An 18,627-nucleotide genomic window follows, 5' to 3' on the forward strand; every position below is an offset into this window, starting at 1 on the left:
GTGAAGGCTGGTAGTCCAGCCAGTCATAATATTGTAGCTGATTGGTGTGTGTTTGTGTGTATGTGTGTGTGTGTGTGTGTGTCTAAGGACATGCGTTTAAAATGCATCACTCATAGAAAACTAAATGTTGTTGTTGTTGGTGGTTGACTTACTTTTTTTTCTTTTTTTAAACACTTTTTACATTTTTAAACAGTGATGCACACCTTTTTATCGCAACCAGGACTTAATAATATTGAATTTATATATATATATATATATATATATATATATATATATATATATTAGTTATTTAATTAATTATATGGAGAAACAAAAAGACAATAAAAAAGAAAGTATACAAATACAATTTATTAGCCTAACTGTTTTTACTGCCTTTTCCTTCACACTAGAGGAGTCAATATATATTTAGATAGATAGATATTATATATATATATATATATATATATATATATATATATATATATATATAATCTTGCTTAAAAATAGAGAAAAAGAGCTTTGTAATGTTAAATTTGGACCTGTGTATATGCTATTTAGCAAGTAGCAGAACTAGTTTATTTACAAAGAAAAAAACATCATAGTCATAGTCCTCTTTAATAAAATTGATACATTTAAAATGTTTCTAATCTTAGGGGAGTTTGTGGGGGAAATGGGAGAAGATGTTTCTGACGTAATCCCAGAACCCCTTTATGTGGTTATATGACAAACGTAAAATTGTCGTAACAGTGCTGTTTTCTTCGGGACTTTTAACTTGTTAGCTGCCCACAATTTCCGGCAACATGGAGGCAGTGGTGGCTGACGTCGTATCTCCAGAAGATTTAAAGGTAGTAATGTATTTATGAAAAGTTAATAGATCATATCTGGACTTGTAATCTCTAGCACTTCTGTTGTGATATGTATTGTTAATTTTTGGCGGAAGAAAGAGAGTAAATTAATGCCCTTACCGCCACACTTTTTAGCTAGCTAGCAGGCTAGATTTCATCATCGTTAATGACGGTTTGTTTTTAAAATACTTTATAAAATTGTTTTTAATTGGTTATTTAAAAAATACTTTTCATGACACAAAAGCAATAACGTTTGTTTGTTTGTTTAATTGTTTTTGTTCGTGTGACATTTACCATACAATTTGTTTTTAGCCAAACAAGACAACATTTATGATTGGAGGAAAAACACATTTCCTTCATGAGCACACCTGCATAAGTGCACCCACATACACACACACACTCATTGTCTTCCAATTGAGTAAAACTCGTTTACAAATACCACTTATAGCAGATACAGCTTTAATTGCTTCAGTAGCTTCAGGTGAATTGTGTTTGTTGTTTTAGCTGTAACTATATATTTCAGTACTTATTTAGACCTTAGAGATACCACAAAAAGTGTTCATTAGTACACTCCCTTTATTTTATCAGGGATAAGCATTCAGACCCATCTATCACTTACAATTCTAATATTCTATATTTACAGCAACATGTACAGTACAAGTCAAAGGTCTGTACACACTCCTAATAATGTTTTTAGGCTCGTGATTTAATTTCTACATTCTAGAACAATACAGGATTTATTTTTTTTTTCAAAACTGTGAAAGAACACATATGGCATAAGGTAATTAAGTAGTAACAACAACAGTGAGCTATTATTTTAACACACGTAGTTTTGTTATGAACAGTCTTGTTATGGACATATGTGAACGCAATCAAGAACCATGAGGAAACTGGCTCTAATAAAGACCATCCCAGAAGAGCAAAATGTCTGCTGCTACAGTGTAGAAATAAATAAAAATTAGGAAAGACCATGGAATTATGGAAGGTGTTTCCAAATTTTTTGACTTGTCATGTATGTGTAAAGACTGCCAATAGTTTATAACCGGTGTGCATCTTAACATTATGTTGAATGTATTATTTACTTTAAACTTTGAGGAACTTAGACAAAAGAAAAAACATATTAAACTGTCTCTTTATGATCTGGTTGTTAACAGTTATGTTTTTATTTTTATGCTAAGAAAAAATCCTTTAGTGTTAGATATGGACGGAAAACTACCTCTGTGGAAAACCACAAGAATTGCATGTAAAATTTTATTGCCTGTCAATGAACTCTTTTACTGTTTTTTTTTTTTTTTTTTTTTTTAACCCCTTTATCTGCACAGTATTCAGTCCAGGAAAAGTTGGCAATATCTCTATAGCCAATCATTTCAGGAAAAACCAAAAAAAATGTTTTTGTCTATGATGTTTTTTAGCCTACTTACTTATAGTCAGATTGTGTGAAATTGACATATTAGCAAAGTGTGTGTATCAAGGGACATATTATATAGGTAATTTTACTCCTGGAGTTCACGCAAGTGCATTTGTAATAGACTAAGCATGAGAAAGCATAATCAGCTGCAGGTATTTTATGCTCTTTGTTTTTATGATAAGTAGGTTACACAAGTCTTATCGTTCAACATGCAGTAGTTAAAGGGCTGTTGTCATTCCCACTAATCCTGTTTATATAGACATTGCAGGATTTAAAAAAAAAATCTTTTTTACCCACTAAAGTGAAAACCTGTGTTTGTTTGTTTAGGAAAATAAATGTATTCCTTGATAAATATGAAACGAGCTGTACATTTAATAGCATTCTTGTGTTCGTTTTAGCAGCGTTTTATGGCAGCATGTTTAAATGTTATTAAAAAAAAACACCTATCTTAACTATTTTGTGATTTTTTTAAAAATATCTTGTGTCAGGAATTTTGATCAGAAAGAAAAATTAAGCTTCTGAATTTTACTGCACGATAATTATTTCTTTATTCTTACACAGAAATTTGTTTTAGTTGGATTATTCAAATAATTTTACCCATGTTTTAATTTCAAAACACAGATTTGCTCAGCCATATTCAAAGGTCCTTTTATTACTAAACCACTGAAATGTCTCAAGGCCTTTAATCTGCAAAAAACAAGATATTTTGTAAATATTGCCAACAACTCATTATATCCTGCCAAAATAACTGAAGTGGTAAAAAACTAAATGAAGTTTATATTATTTGAGCCTTGAAACTTTTTGCTTGAATACATTTTGCTTTCTTCCAAATAAATAATGTACAAATATCTTTTGGTGGCATGGTGGCGTATTGGTTAGCACAGTGGTCTTACATCTCCAGGGTGGAGGGTTTGATTCCAGCTTAGGCTCTGTGTGCATGGAGTTTGCATGTTCTCCCTGTGCTTGTTTCAGTCCAAAGACATGCAGATTAGGCTAATTGGATTATTTAGAAAATTGTAGTGTGTATTTGTGCCATGCAATGTATTGGCATCCTGTTTCATTACCTCTTGCCCAAAGTGTCCTGGAATAGGCTCCAGGCCCTTCTTCCCTGTACAGAATAAGCATTATAGAAGATGAATGAATGATTGAACAAATATCTTGTAACAAAGATTTTTGCCCCAAACAATTGTTTGCATAATGTCTTGCGTATGCACTGAACCAACGCATTCAGCATTATCAATGAAACTGCAAATCAAACATCATAAAATATATCAGTATAGAGCTACTGTAGATCTATTTCTAATTGCTGAAAGTGGAATGTCTAGATTGTTGGTAACAAAAGGCTATTCTGATAATCCAGGCCATTTTACTGTATAGATTGTCCTTTTATAGATTTTATAACTGTCACACAGCTTCTGCTTTTTCTTTCTGTAGATAACTTAAATAGATAACCGAAAAAACAGTACCTTAAAGTAGGAAAATAACTGACAACGATTACAGACAAATCAGTTAGATAGCTTTTACAGCCTTGATTAACATGATCACAGATGTGGCCCTGACAGCAGATGATATATTTTTTTGTTTCTTGTGTTGGTGTTTATTTGGCAGAGGTTCGAGAAGAAATACAACTTGGAGCTGGCGAAGGGGGCAGTGTCCAAAGAAACCAAGTTTGAGTATGCATGGTGTTTAATTAGAAGTAAATATACAGACGACATGAGGAAAGGGATTCAGCTATTGGAGGGTGAGTCGTTTTAGAATACACATTATTGCTTATCAGAAGCATTATTCAATTGGACTGTACAGAGCAGTTACTACAACTGAACAGTATTACAATATAATATTGAGATTGTGTTAAATTGTGTCACTGTATACTTTTCTAGTTCAGAAAGTGTAGGAAGAATTTGCATTCTGTTTCTAATCAGAATGACGGTAGTGACACACTACCGTCATTCTGATTAGAAACAGAATATTAGTATAATTATTACATTGCTTTGGTAAATATGGGGTGTTCCATTTTTGGCAAAATATAGAATCCTCCGTAATAAGAATCCTCTATATGACAACAGTGTCATCCCTCTCACTTATGATGACTGTGTGTTAAGATATCTGGTGTTCTGCACGTAATTGAAATTGAGATGCATTCTGAAAGTGGCCGCATCCTGTTCCAAGCATGAGAATGATTTCACAAGTTCTTCTTTTGTCGAAGCTGTTCTTAAAGGCTATCTGTAGAAATGCAATAGTATGGAAAAAACTTGGAGGACTTATGGATTTTAAGGATTTTCCATACTTATGGATACTTTAAACCTGTAGGCTTGCATTAAATACATATACATAATGTAAGACGTACACAGTATATATAATGTACATATCATGTGTGAGATATAAATGTCTTTAAGTACCATAATAAGTCATTTTAATCATGTGGACCAGATGTGTGTAGCATTAAACATCTTAATCAATAAATGAATTATTTGACCTTTTTCTAGATCTGGTACAGAAGAGCTCAAAGGATGACCAGAGAGACTTTCTGTTCTATCTGGCTGTTGCAAACTACAGACTTAAGGTGAGGATAATTAATTGTTTCTTTTTAGTATTAGTATTGCTATAAATGAGTTTATGGTTATTAAAATGTTGGATACTTACAGTATGTTGTGTTTGTGCCATTGTTCATTTTCTATCACTGAACATGTTGTACCACTGCAGCACTGTCTGTGTATCTTTTTATTATTGCCTTGATATTATTACATTATTATGAACAGTGGCTAAACTAAAAAAAAAAATTTCGTTCTATTTTCTTAAATGCGGCTTCTTTGTTTTTCTCAGGAATATGAAAAAGCACTAAAGTACATTCGTATCCTGCTAAAGAATGAACCTGGAAATAATCAGGCTATTGAGATGGAAAAGCTCATCAATCAAGCACTAAAGAAAGGTTTGTGTGTTTGTGTGTGAGTGATGGTGTTTGTGTGGTGGTGTGTGGTTGTGTATGACAGGGGGGGAGGACAGTGTGTGTTTGGCGGGGAACGGGACAGTGTGTGTTTGGCGGGAGGGGATGGACGAAAGGACAGTGGGTATGCGGGAGGTTAGTGTGTGAGGGTAAGGTGTACAGTACAGTGCAAAAGTTTTAGATACCCTGTATTTCTTTTTATTACAAACTTGTTATACGTGTTTATTTTATGACTTCACAGTTAGGTCCGTACAAACAAAAACTTTTCTGATTTCCAAACATCAGTTTTCCAGCGAAAAATTTAATCTTACAGGTAAATATCATGTAGGCCAGAAAAGAAAGCATATTATATAAAAGACAAATATTCAGTAAATTATGTTCAGTAAAACTAAATAGCTAAATTCCTTTTTGGAGCTTCTCAAATTGTACCTTATACTATATTTTAAGTAGAGGATCATCACACCAATTACTGACTTTTCATTAATTTCATTAATTACTGTTTACTACTTTTTTTTATTATAATATTTAAATGTAGAAACTTTTTGAAGAATTCTTTTTCTACATGTGCTTAAGACTTTTTCATAGTACTGTGGTTGGGTGCGGAGTTTAGGGGTTTTGGGCGGGGTTTAGTGGGTTCTTGTGTGTGGGGGGGGGTTTAGTGTGTGCGTGGGAAGGTTGCACATATATGTAGCGAATTGAGTGCATGTATGTGTGTGGGGGGGTTGAGTGCAGGCATGTGTGTGGGAGGTTAAGTGCTTGTGCGTGTGTGGGTGGTTAAGTGCTTGCGCGTGTGTGTGGGGGGGTTAGTGCATGTGTGTGGGAGGGTCAGTGTGATTGCATGTGTAGAGGTGCTTAGTGCATGTGGAGGGGGGGTTAGTGCGTGTGGAGGGGGGGTTAATGCGTGTGAAAGGAGGTTGGTGCATGTGGAGCGAGGGGTGGTGCGTGTGTGTTTGAGGAGAGTGTTGATGAGTGTGTATGTGGGGGTTGTGCACGTTTGTGTGGGGGGGGGGGTGCACGTTTGTGTGTCGGGGCGGGGGGGGGTGGGGGCGTGCGTTTGTGTGTGTGTGTTTAATCCTACTACAATTAGATGTGAATTTGTGTTACTGTACAGGAAATCATGTAATAAATTAACTGAATTTGTTTTTACTCCTTTTTTTTTCCTCAGATGGGCTGGTTGGCATGGCTATTGTTGGAGGCATAGGCTTGGGCGTGGCAGGATTGGCAGGATTGATTGGGTTGGCTGTGGCAAAATCGGGAAAATCCTAACGAGGAAGTTAGGTTATAAGGTTATTTAACTTGGAGGATTCTGCTTAAAATTAATAACACCAGGAAGTGGACTAACTAATATATCTTGTGATGTTTTCTCTTTTTTCTCTATATATGACTTGTCCAAAATATTCACAGCTTAATTTTTACAAAATAGTCTCATATTTTATCCATTACATGTGTGTGTATTAAAATCTTCGGGTTAATTATCTCCATGATACTTCCTTTAACAAATATGTACTTTCTTTACCAACAGTTTGAAAGTAAGGTATATAGAAGTGTAATTCTAACAAGAGTTGTTGCATTGTAATATAAACATATATTTTGTTTATATTTTTTTTCATAATATATGTGTAATACAGAAATCCAAGTAGTTGTCTGTCTGTTTTTATATCAACCAAGGTTGTCTCATTAGTATAGTATGATATGACCAAAGTCCAGATTGTTCTTGTAATCACGAGAACCTTCGTTGCTTTCCAAGTATCTTTGTTAGATATGGAGTTTGCTCTCACGTGTGCCTACTGTAATGTTACTGTCTTGTGTGTTCGGAATCCAAGTCTGAGTGTATATGGTTTGCATGCTAATCAATTGTGCCCGTTTCACTGAAGCACCTGAAAAGGGAACTAATATTATCAGTATTCAGACATCTAACAAGTGTATTACAGACATCAGTATGCAATGACAATTTGTGGTTTTACAACTAAAATGTGCTATTAACCTTTTTTAAAAGGGATGTGTATGAGCTGTAATGTGATCACACCTTACCACCTTAATGTTACTTTAGCTCTTGCATTATACAGAACTGATGCCACTCTGCCCTGATAGATTCAGTCAAAACAATAGTGCCTTGGGAGAAACAAATTGTTTATAATTGCACATACAACCTTGTCTCATTTTCAACAGTACTGCTGGTTGTTCTCCCAATGTTGATCATCACTGGAGCTAAGATTTTTTTCGGCACGTCACTGATTTTTACAACAGGATAGATTATGACTGCCATCACTAAGTTTTTTTTTATTTTATGTTTTGTTGTTAAAAATTAACTGAAGTAAAAGTGAATGATGACTAGGTGCCTGGGAAGCAGTTTTTTTTTTTCAAGAGACGGACTGAACAATACTTTATTATATGTATATAAAAAAAAAAAAAATATATATATATATATATATATATATATATATATATATTTCAGATTCGATTTAATCAACATGTATACAAAATCATTTAAAATTACACAATTAAATCACTGTACGTTTTAATAGTAAATATATTGACAGATCAATGTTTCTTTAACATTTTTATCTTATAATACACTTTGTATTCACCTGTTACCATGTCACACCACCACAAAAGTATTCAGCTATGTTGGATTTGGTTAAAATTTATTTACATCCTGTAGGTTGCAAGGGTTCCTGAAAGAGACAGTGAAAACACCACCCATTGTGAAGTCAGTGTCTAAAACATTTGCCCTCCTGTAGTCTTAAATCTCTTCTTATGATTTTACTTTATAGACCAATAACCTGAAGAAGCTGTCGTGTTATATGTCTGTAGAAACACCACACAAATATATAGCATTTTATAGATATCCCTAGTGTGAAAACCCACACTATGCTAAAACAGCAATAAAAACCAAACCCTTTAAACATAACAGCCATAAACTTGACCTTTACAATCCAACAAAGTTAATTTCACATCAACACCACCTAAGACATTACTAATGTACTTGGGCCAAGCTATTTTCAAAAGATATAAGATATTTGCTTAGGACTACAAGTGTGATGTCTAAACAGTAATCAGTAATGATTTCAGTGTGTCTGATCATGTTCAATGATAATAAGAACAAAATCTAATGCAATGATCTAATAGACATAGTTCCAGCTGTTGATGTTAATATTCAATAAGAAGATCATTATTCTCAACGGTTACTGAAAAACCAAGAGGTGATCGAGTTAACTTGGGTGTGTCATTTTGATTAAATATAAACTTTAAATTGATTAGAATTTTTTGTTACAGTTAGCAAAGGAATGTAGCAAAAGCAACAGTTATATGACAATATAACAATTACATGCCTATAATATGATACAAAAATGTAAAGTAATACTGGTAAATTGGTAAATGAACATAGATCGAGTATTTCTAACCTTTATTATACCAAGTACAAACATCCGTTAAAGGTAACCTCGTTTAAAAAAGTGACTTGAGATAGACAGCAGCATTCAAGATTTTAGATTAAAAAATAACAACCAGCACAAAACAGGCAAGAGGACATAACTCATTAATCGTTAAAACAAGCTTTAAATTTCTTGAAGCTTCTTATAGCTCTAAATTAACAGCAGTCTAGAAAAAACAGGGCTTGTGCCTGAAAAAATCCAAGTTTAATCACAAACTTTCTCAAAGTTTGAAACATGTTGCTTACAACATGATCAAGACAAATGGCAAGATATTTATGGCTTGTAACATCAAACTTTTTACACCTCTAGGGGAAGCCAGTGTGTGCTAACTCACATTGTATTTTTTTCTATTTTATTTTTCTTCTTCATTACAGCTGTGGCGCTACCATTCTCCATTAAAAAGTTGAATGAACATTTACCAGTTACATAGATAGCAGTCGCATGCAACATACACTGGTGACCAAAATTATTTACAAAATTCTGCAAAAATTACTAAATAAATACCATGGCAACATTAGGGACAGTTGTGTGATTAGAAATTAACCGAATACTGATTTGTGTGTCAAATTTAACAGATCTTTTGAGTGAACATTTGTTGGGTAACTAATGCGCTGATTAATATTAATGATTGATACAATGACATTTGTTTTGCATGCAGTTTAGTCTTGGTTTTTGATAGTTAGGTAGTAAAGGACGTCCATCCATCCATCTAGGAACCTCTGTATTCCACCTAGGGCCTGTGGCCAATGCTGACCACCATTGTATTATTCCTATTGTATGAACATGGTTGGCAGCATGGTGGTTTGGTGGTTGGCGCTGTCGCCTCCGGGTCCTGGGTTTGATTCCTGGATTGCGTCTGTGTGCATATAAACCCCATGAAGTTGTGAAGAGTCGGACACGACTAAACAACTAAACATTCTATAGCCAAATGTATCTGGACACTGACTCTTATACCTATAAGGCCTTTTTGCAAAAGCTCAGTTGAGGTTTAGTTTGTTTTTGCTGTTAAAATCACTTCCACTCTCCTCTAAAAACTTTTCACTAGAATTTGAAACATGGCTTTGAAACATGGCTTTTCGACTGTCTCTGGCTGTGTCTTATTGCAAAACACAACTTTCCAAAACTTTTATTTGTTTTAAAAATAGTAAAAAGAATTAAGAAATCAGAAGGAAGTAACAAGACAGCTACAACTTGAAAATCACATACACCAGCTTTAATCCCTGTGTTGTCCGTTTAATAGTACATCTGCTGATGTCTTAATCTGAAGCTAGGACTTTGAGCAGAAGCTATGATCGTTAAATATTAGCCATCTTATTAATGAGGACTTTTGCTATTACAGATCAGGAAGTTAATGTACTGCATAAAACACATGGATTAAATCAAAGGAGTATGTGGCAGTAAATAAAACTAGTCCTCCTGAATACAGTTACATTATCAGCTTCGTCTAATTGGCAGAACATGAGGTATTTATAATGATAATTAAGGTGTCTTGAGGAATTTGTGAACTTCATCTCAAACCTGGTCGTTTTTAAAACAAAGTATTAATTGCTGAAGATGGTAATATTCATTTGGATAATCTGAAAGGCCTTAGAGAACAGGACTTGAATTTATTCTAGATTTAGTAGCAGTAAATTAGAATGTAATAGGATCTACTCAAAAAGCTGATCATGCTCTTTATGTAATGCTAATACTCCAATTAAAAATAGAAAATATAGTCACATTTCAACAATCTGAAGTTTTCATAGGTTATCACCAAATTTTACTTAAAATGTATCTTATTAATAATATATGCACCCTTCCACACTACCACTTTACAGTAATTATACTATCATATCAGCTACTGCACAGAGCTTTACTGAGAATCTCCCAGAGGTATCAATTATGTTTTTTGATTACTGTCTAACTCAACATTATGTGATCACTTAATTAAATGTTTAGATTTAACGTTCTAAAGTCTAAATAATGTAGCTCCACTTAAACCTAAAATTATTAGGAAGAATATATGTGGTACAACACACACCTTTCATCAGACCACCCAAAATTAGAAGATAAATGGTGTCTAACAAAATTGTTAGTATTTGATCCAGCGTGGAAATACAGCATCCTGAACATCTTTCAACCCTTACAGTAGATAATAAAAATAATCCTAGGTTCTTATTTAATACTATAGCAAAATTAACTAGGAATAAGTTCACATAAATATATACACACCACCTAAATGTGGTAAGCAATTACTGTTTTTCAATGACAAAATTAAAAAGATCAGGCAAAATTTTCAAACCATCTATTTTTTCAGCCAGACAATTTGATACCAAACCATAAAAATATAAGTATAAGGGGTGTTTAAGTCAAATTGGGACTTGTGAAAAAATTTCACATGAATGCATAGAACCTATTAATATTTACAAAAAACAAGCACAGTACGGTGATGGTACCCTTAGCCACAGTAAAGCATTTGAATATTGAACACTGTTTAAATACGGCATAGGTCTGTGAATGACAATCTCGGCTGAGGTGGCTCGGTGCACTGCAGTCGTTCCAATGATCATTCACAGAGTGGAATGCCAGATCCTTGAAAATCGCCAGATAACTTGTCGACGACTTGCAGAAGAGACACATCTGTCTGTGGAACCTGTTCAAACAATCATTCATGAACTCCACTTGCACATAACAGGAATTCAACCAGGCATTATTGCCACATCCCCCTGTACAGACCTGACTTACTTCAAGCAAATTCCATATTTTTGACCCATTAATCAAGTTCCGGGAAGGCCAACATTTCAGCCGTGAAGCAGGCAATCTAATCATGGCTCTGGTGTAGTGAGAAAACTTCTATCTAGATGTTAACCAAGAATTAGTGAAATGCTGGGATTATATAGAGAAATAAAGAAAGTTTAAATTCTGCACAGTTAAAATCTGGGTTTGACTTGAACGTAGAGAATGTTAGAATGTTTTATATCTAATTTCACAATTATTTTTATTTTTTTTTAAATCATCAACAAAACCATCAACCTCTGTACTAGATCCTGTACCTATATGTTTCTTCTGAAAGATAATACCAGAAGAAATCAAATCTCTTTTAACATTGGCTACGTAACATTGCTATTCTTTACAATAGCAGTTATTAAATTCTTGATTTTAAAAATAAAAATGATTCTAACTCCTGTTCAAGATCATAGAATAGGGTTTTAGCACAGCAATTATGCTAATATCTACACAGGAATAACAATCATGACAAACATCCATTAAGATTTATGCCTCTTCACACGCACACTGTTTTGCTGACACGCGGTTGTGTATTTCCGCAAAGCTACAAGTAGATGAGAGACACCAGCTTACTAAAGCTAAAGAATGTGAAGGACATTAATCATTCGATGGTTATTAACTACCTCCTACTTAAGTCTGACAAGACAGATGTACTTGTACTAGGACCACATGCAGCTAGAGCAAGCTTTCTGATTACATAGTAACTCTAGATGGCCTTTCTGTTTCATCATGTGCAGCACTAAATGACCTTGGTGTGATTTTTCGAGTCCATTCTTTCATTTTAGACTCATGGAGATAATATTACAAGGGTAGCCTTTTTAGAAATATTACTAAGATAAGAAAGATGATGTCATTACACAATGCAAAAAAATAAAAAGGTCAGCTTACCTCTAGGTTGGATTATTCTAATGGCTTACTGTCTAAATGTTCTAGTGAACAAGCTTTGGTAGACCATAATGCAGAAGCAAGGGTCAGCTATAATCAGGATATATCACCACATCAACACCTATCTTATTGGCATCGCACAGGCACTCCTTCAATTTTAGGGTTGATTATAAAATACTAAACTATATACACTGCTTGGCCTAAATAAATAAAAAAGTCACAACCTGGACTAAGCAAATAGGTAAGAGCCTTACATTGGAAATTTACTACAGAAAATTATTTTTTTTAATGAAGCAACAAGTTATTTAACCCTAACTGATGCAGTGAGTAGCTTTTTAAAAATATATATTTTAAAATATTTTGTTTATAGTGAAAGTAAGAGCATTTTCACACATAATGCAAAGAGAACTTAGGGGATTATGACTAAATAGCTGTGTAGCCTTAAGAAATCCTGTTTTTTGTTAGGCTAAAAAAAGGCTTGCAAATGAATGGACTGAAGCATTGGAAAATGTGGTCTGATGAGTCCAGATTTACCCTGTTTCAAAGTAATAAGCACAACAGGGTAAGAAGAGAGGTGGATGAAGTGGTGCGCCCATCATGCTTAGTGCCTACCATACAAGCATGTTCGGGCAGTGTTATGATCTGGCCAGATGTTTTCTTCCCTGATGCCCCGGCATACTCCAAAATGACAATTTCAGGACAGGGTAGAACAGTGGCGTAGTGATTAGCACCGTGACCTCCTTCAGGGTTGAGGGTTCAATTCTCCCCTCAGGTCTGTGTGTGTGTGTGGAGTTTGTGCATGTTCTCCCCATGCTTGGTTGGTTTCCTCCTAAAGTCCAAATACATGCAGATAAGGCTGAGCGCTGTTTCCAAAATTCCCAAAGTGTGTGAATAAGTGTATGTACCCCTTCTTGTGTCCAGAGTTTCCTGGGATAGAGTCCAGGCTCCCTGCGACCCTGTAACAAAAAATGTGGTATAGAAGATGAATGAATGAATGAATTCCATGACTTGAATTGTGAAAAAGTGGTTTAGAAAGCATATGACATCATTTTCACACATGGATTGACCACCACAGAGTCCAGAAATTAACCACATAAAGAATTTTTGAGAGGTGCTGGAGACTTTACGCAGCAGTCTGATTCCACATCATTAATACAAGATCCTTAAGAGAAAGTAATCGGGAGACTCTGGACAGAAATAAATGTTGTGATATTGCATAAGCTTATCAAAGTGAAGCCACCATATTGTGTGCCGTAATCAAAGCAAAAGACAGAACAACTAAATATTCTAGTGTAAGGGCCATATTTTATTCTTGTAATTTGTTGTTGTGTTTATTTCATTTCAATGTATTAGTTAAGCATTAAGTCTGTTTGTTAAGCATTAAGCATTAAGTCCATTAAGTTTATTAGTTTAGCATTTAGTATTATACTCGTAAGTTGTATTGTGACATCATTTCATGAGTTGTTCTGTGACATCATCCCACAGTTGTGTATCTGCATGTCTATCACGTATGTTAGTTGTTCAGTTGTGGTTAAGACACGAAAGGATACGGAAAGGTGTGAAGAAACACAAGTTTTGACCGTAATATCGTAATCTACCTTAAGCTACAGAACACAGCAAACGACTTGTCGTGACTACAGTGGATTTATGCAAGAAACTGTAACAACCGTTGTACTTTGATGTTGAAAATAAAACAAGAGGCAAAGAAATTAACGGACGTCTGAAGTCGTGAGTAACCATGTGTAACGAGAAAGATACGCGTCAGAACTTGTGAATAACATGCACGTACATCTAGTGTGTGATTTTTTTGGCCTGGTAGTGTATAAACCTTTCCTTGTATTTTTAAAATAATTAAATAAAAAAAAGAACAAAAACCAGACTATTTATCTCAAATCATTTTAAAGGTACACAGCGTTTCCAAGTAGAATGTCCAAATCTCCTGAAAGGTGCAACAATGTATCCACAAAGGTGCCACCTCAGAGAAAGTAATGCCTTTTTAGTGAGTGTAGGCTAAATGTTGCTCCTGAAAAACAGCTTTGCGTTTCCCAGTCAAGCACCATCTAAGCCATCAAGGACACTAGGCGGAACGTTGGACTTTGGTGCTGCCCGGGCTCTCGATAACCAGCTGCTAAGTTTCAGGGTGTAAACTGAAGGAGAAGAGCATTAACTCACAGAGAGAGAGAGAGAGAGAGAGAGAGAGAGAGAAGGGGAGGGCAAACAGCTTCATAAATCATTGATCTGCGTGCTTTTAACTCAGCATCTTCATACGTTTTCGCACAGGAGTGCTCTCGCTGTTTTGGAACTGGACATGTCCACAGTGAAACAGTGAAGAGTGTGTTTGTGGAGGAGCGTCTACAACTGCACACACTGCCTAATTCAGAACTCTCAGAAAACAACCAATGGATCCTGTTGTAGAAGCAGTGGCACTGCTGCTTGGGTTTTTGGGCTGGGTTATGGTGGGGGTTGCCATACCCAACCGTTACTGGAAGACCTCCACCCTGGACGGGACCGTCATCACCACTTCCACTCTGTATGAAAACCTGTGGATGTCGTGTGCTTCTGACTCCACCGGAGTGCACAACTGCCGCGAGTTCCCGTCCCTGCTCGCGCTCTCTGGTGAGCCTACTGTCTACACCACTATCACTACTGATTAAACCTGCCGTTTGCTTTGTCTGCTTCATTTTAACATTAGATTAGGTTTATATTTGGGAAATCATTTTGTTTTGTTTTTTATACTTTTAAGTTTTTTTTTTTTTTTCCAGTCTTTATTATAATTGTTGGAAGAAATATTGTAAGTTGAGTATCTTCTTATGTGCCTCATGTGTAAAATGACATGTCTACAACCCATATTTGTTGTTTTTTTATTTAAGAATTTTTAAGATCTTTTTTTTTGTAATGCAAATTTAACTTTAATTTTAACTATAATCTTAGTAATAACTTTATGACAGTAATGTTAATCATGAAATGCTTTTTTTCAAAAATCTGTTTTTAAAATTGATCGTATTCCAGAAAAGCCTTTCAATTTAGATTTAATTGCGGAACTTTCTGACCAGAACCTAATATAATCCTGAATATTACCTAAAATTAGATTTAGGATTTAAATCCTGTCTTAAGTTTTTTTTTTTATATTTCTCCTATATCCAAAATGTTGAATAGGCTATTTAAGAAGACGCATGTCTATACTTATATGCTGATGCAGGTTACCTTCAGGCCTCGAGGGCCCTTATGATCGCCTCTGTGGTTCTCGGTGCATTCGCCCTGGTTGCCACACTCTTAGGCATACAGTGCTGTAAAGCAGCTGAGAACAATCCGGTACTCAAAGGCAAGCTCGCCGGAACTGGAGGTGTCTTCTTTATCCTACAGGGTAAAATAACCAAACAAAAAAAAACATAAATGCAGTGATTACATGTTATATAGACATATACAATAAGAAATTTATATTAGGACATGGTATACGTAGTATAATAAGCTGAAGAGAATTTTTCTATTTAATTTGTTTATCTTTTCACCAAAGGCCTGTGCACGATGATATCTGTTTCATGGTATGCATTCAACATCACTCAGGAGTTCTTCAACCCAATTTACCCAGGCACAAAGTGAGTTATGGTTTCTGTTTTCTTTGATGAGATGCTGCCATCTGGAGACTCCTGGATAGAACAGCACACAACACACACACACACACACACACACACACACAGACACACGCACACACAATTAAAGGAGGGGTCCAAAAGTCTGAGACCACTTTAAAGTCTGGGATTTTTTGTAAAAATGTGGGTGTCTTTGCAAAAAAAACAAAAAAAATTAAATCAGTTGTCCCTTTCAGTAAAGCACCTGTCCAGACATACAGTATAAGTGATATCGTTCATCTAAGTCTTAAACCAAACTTGTATGGCCTGTTGCACCTAAAAACAAGAGAGGTACATACCAAATTCTAAGACATTTTGGAATTTATGTAAAACAAAAATCTAAGATTCTACCATTCTTTCATCCCAGCAAGGATGTTGTATGACATTGTCATTGTCATATAAAGTAGCCGCAATTACACTGTGACATCATCCACCTGAAGTAAAACATTGGGACAGTGTGGTTTTTAAAAGTTAACATGATGGATAAAATAGGGTAGATAAATAAAATTTAAAAAAAGGATAAATGCCTGATAAATTAATGCAAAACAACATTGAAAAGAACAAAATGTCAACCATTATTTATAACATTTATGCCAGTTTTAACATCGTTTGCACAACCTTTGACTGGATTACACCCACCTGGAGAACAGGACAAACAAACTCTTCCTTCGCACAGAAAGTGTATCTGATTTCTTGTGTACACATAGCACTCATGCGTCTTTTGATTGTTGTAGCATTATCTCCCTGTTTCATTTTTTTTCTTATATTACAGTAAACAGTGATAAGAACCAGTAGTCGTACTGTTGAGAACGGGGAACTTACGGGGAAACAGGGAAAAATCTTGCAATATAAACTTGGAATAAGTTTGGAGATAATAATAAATTCTATTATTAAATTTTATTTTGAAGTTGCATTTACAACATTGTATTGGGGTATTTTTTTGGTCCAACGTGATAAGTAACTCTATTTTTTGAAAACATTCCAATACTTACAGCATTCTGAGGACTATAATATTGCCAAATCAACATTCCCACAATGTTTTAACAACCAAATTCTTTTGTTGTAAGTTGTTTCTTACATTTACAATATAAATGCAGAAACATTTTGACAAGTGGTATCAGACTTTTGGAGCTCACTGTATGGAAGTAGGTGCAAAGTGTTAGTTAAAACCTGTTTTTTTCATACTGTTTTACTGCTGTGTTTTTGGGTTGAAGGTATGAAATAGGCGAGGGATTGTACATTGGATGGTGCTCTGGGGTTCTTGCCATCTGTGCTGGTGTGTGTCTAGCATTTTCCTGCAAAACTAGCTCAACCGAAAAGATGTGAGTCTGTCTCTGTCTTTTTCTCTCTCTTACACATATGCACACATGTACAGTACCTAATTGTAAAAAAAATCTTTTTTTTTTTCCAGTGCATATGCATATCAACCTTCCAGGGGAACCATATACTCCACAGGAGCAGCATCAAGGAGAGATGCTCAAAGCACTTATGACAAGAATGCATATGTTTAATAAATAATCAAACAGCCAACCAGACCTGTCCAGGTCAATTTAGTGTATAAAAACTATAGTGCAAATATGTAAATATGTAGACTTGTACAAGGCGTGGAAGCTTATACTTATAACTTAGAGTTATTTTTAACACATGCATTTAAAAAAATCTGTTATACAGAAATGCCCTGAAATTATGATTCTTTTATACACATTTTGTACTATTTTTATTGCCTCCAGATGCAATATTGTCTACTTTGTAATTTTTTCACACCGTTTTTGTTTATTAGCACCTGATAACTAATGACCGTAATCAATGTTTTCAGACATGAAAGAATTTTGACTAAGGAGTAATACCCAGTGGTTCTCTTATGAGAGTGTATTAAAAGGTTTTGAGACTAGTTTTGTAACTCGCCAACTGTCACAGGAGCACTGAACTTTATAAGTCAGCGGGCCGAAAGACATCATCCTGTGAACATCGGGAGCTGTGCAACTGGTGCTATTCTGACAATGTGCATAACCATGTCTACTATTCCATCATGGACAGCAAGTTAGACCAAAGAGCGAACGTTTAATACTGCGTGAAACTGGGCAAATCTGCCACAAATACGTTTGACATGATTCAACAAGTTAACGGCAATGGTGCAGTGAGTCAGTTAAGGTGTTTTAAGTGGCACACGGGCTTCAAGAGCAGAAGAACGTCCCTGGAAGACGACGAGAGGAAGGAAGATCTTCAATTCGGCAACTTGTGCATGATGATATTTGGAGAACAATCCACAACATTGCTGCCCTTGTCGATGTGTCTTATGGACAATACTCACGTGTGATTTGAACATGCACCGCGTTGCTGCCAAGTTCACCCCCAGGCCGCTGACCCAGGAGTTGACCCAGCACCCCATATTTACAGTGTACAGAAATATTGATACTTTTTATGTAATTTGTTTAAAAAAAAACATTTGTTTATAATATGGATGAATAATTTTGTAGAATTAAAAGTGATATTTATAATTATCTGTCACATTTATATAAATGAAGGTCAAAAATTCATTATGCATTCTTGTGCTTATGTTTTGTTTTATAGATAAATGTGTGTAATAAATTAAAACAAATGTCTTTTATTCGAGTATTTTTACTTAGGTAAGTGTTGGGATGTGAGGGGTTTGCTAAATTTAGTTAGAAAAAGGTCACACATATGTGTGTGTGTGTGCCAAATATATTTGGCAAGGTGGTGGTGAGATCCAAGAATA

At 35.0% G+C, this 18,627-nt stretch overlaps 2 protein-coding genes across 2 annotated transcripts; both read left to right on the forward strand.

Moving 5' to 3' along the window:
- Nucleotides 1-758: 758 nt before the first annotated feature.
- Nucleotides 759-7,510, forward strand: fis1 (fission, mitochondrial 1). Its single transcript, XM_053501648.1, has 5 exons — nt 759-824; nt 3,841-3,973; nt 4,719-4,795; nt 5,056-5,161; nt 6,342-7,510. Exons 1-5 carry the CDS (start codon nt 780-782, stop codon nt 6,440-6,442), a joined length of 462 nt encoding a protein of 153 aa, XP_053357623.1. The 5' UTR covers nt 759-779; the 3' UTR covers nt 6,443-7,510.
- A 690-nt stretch (nt 7,511-8,200) lies between these two features.
- cldn15a (claudin 15a) lies at nt 8,201-18,427 on the forward strand. The gene is made up of 6 exons (XM_053499004.1): nt 8,201-8,397; nt 14,542-14,877; nt 15,461-15,625; nt 15,776-15,857; nt 17,105-17,212; nt 17,302-18,427. Exons 2-6 carry the CDS (start codon nt 14,661-14,663, stop codon nt 17,399-17,401), a joined length of 672 nt encoding a protein of 223 aa, XP_053354979.1. The 5' UTR covers nt 8,201-8,397; nt 14,542-14,660; the 3' UTR covers nt 17,402-18,427.
- Nucleotides 18,428-18,627: the final 200 nt, after the last annotated feature.

This window comes from Clarias gariepinus, chromosome 1 (genome assembly GCF_024256425.1).
Source record: "Clarias gariepinus isolate MV-2021 ecotype Netherlands chromosome 1, CGAR_prim_01v2, whole genome shotgun sequence".
NCBI classification, from domain to species: domain Eukaryota; kingdom Metazoa; phylum Chordata; class Actinopteri; order Siluriformes; family Clariidae; genus Clarias; species Clarias gariepinus.

What these genes read in the sequence shown, in the direction of transcription:
- cldn15a (XM_053499004.1), top strand. Translation starts at nt 14,661, where the DNA reads ATGGATCCTGTTGTAGAAGCAGTGGCACTGCTGCTTGGGTTTTTGGGC. An exon ending in CCAATTTACCCAGGCACAAA is followed by an intron (nt 15,858 to 17,104) that starts GTGAGTTATGGT and finishes TTTGGGTTGAAG; the next exon opens with GTATGAAATAGGCGAGGGAT. An exon ending in ACTAGCTCAACCGAAAAGAT is followed by an intron (nt 17,213 to 17,301) that starts GTGAGTCTGTCT and finishes TTTTTTTTCCAG; the next exon opens with TGCATATGCATATCAACCTT.
- fis1 (XM_053501648.1), top strand. Translation starts at nt 780, where the DNA reads ATGGAGGCAGTGGTGGCTGACGTCGTATCTCCAGAAGATTTAAAG. An exon ending in TATCTCCAGAAGATTTAAAG is followed by an intron (nt 825 to 3,840) that starts GTAGTAATGTAT and finishes TTTATTTGGCAG; the next exon opens with AGGTTCGAGAAGAAATACAA. An exon ending in TTGCAAACTACAGACTTAAG is followed by an intron (nt 4,796 to 5,055) that starts GTGAGGATAATT and finishes TGTTTTTCTCAG; the next exon opens with GAATATGAAAAAGCACTAAA.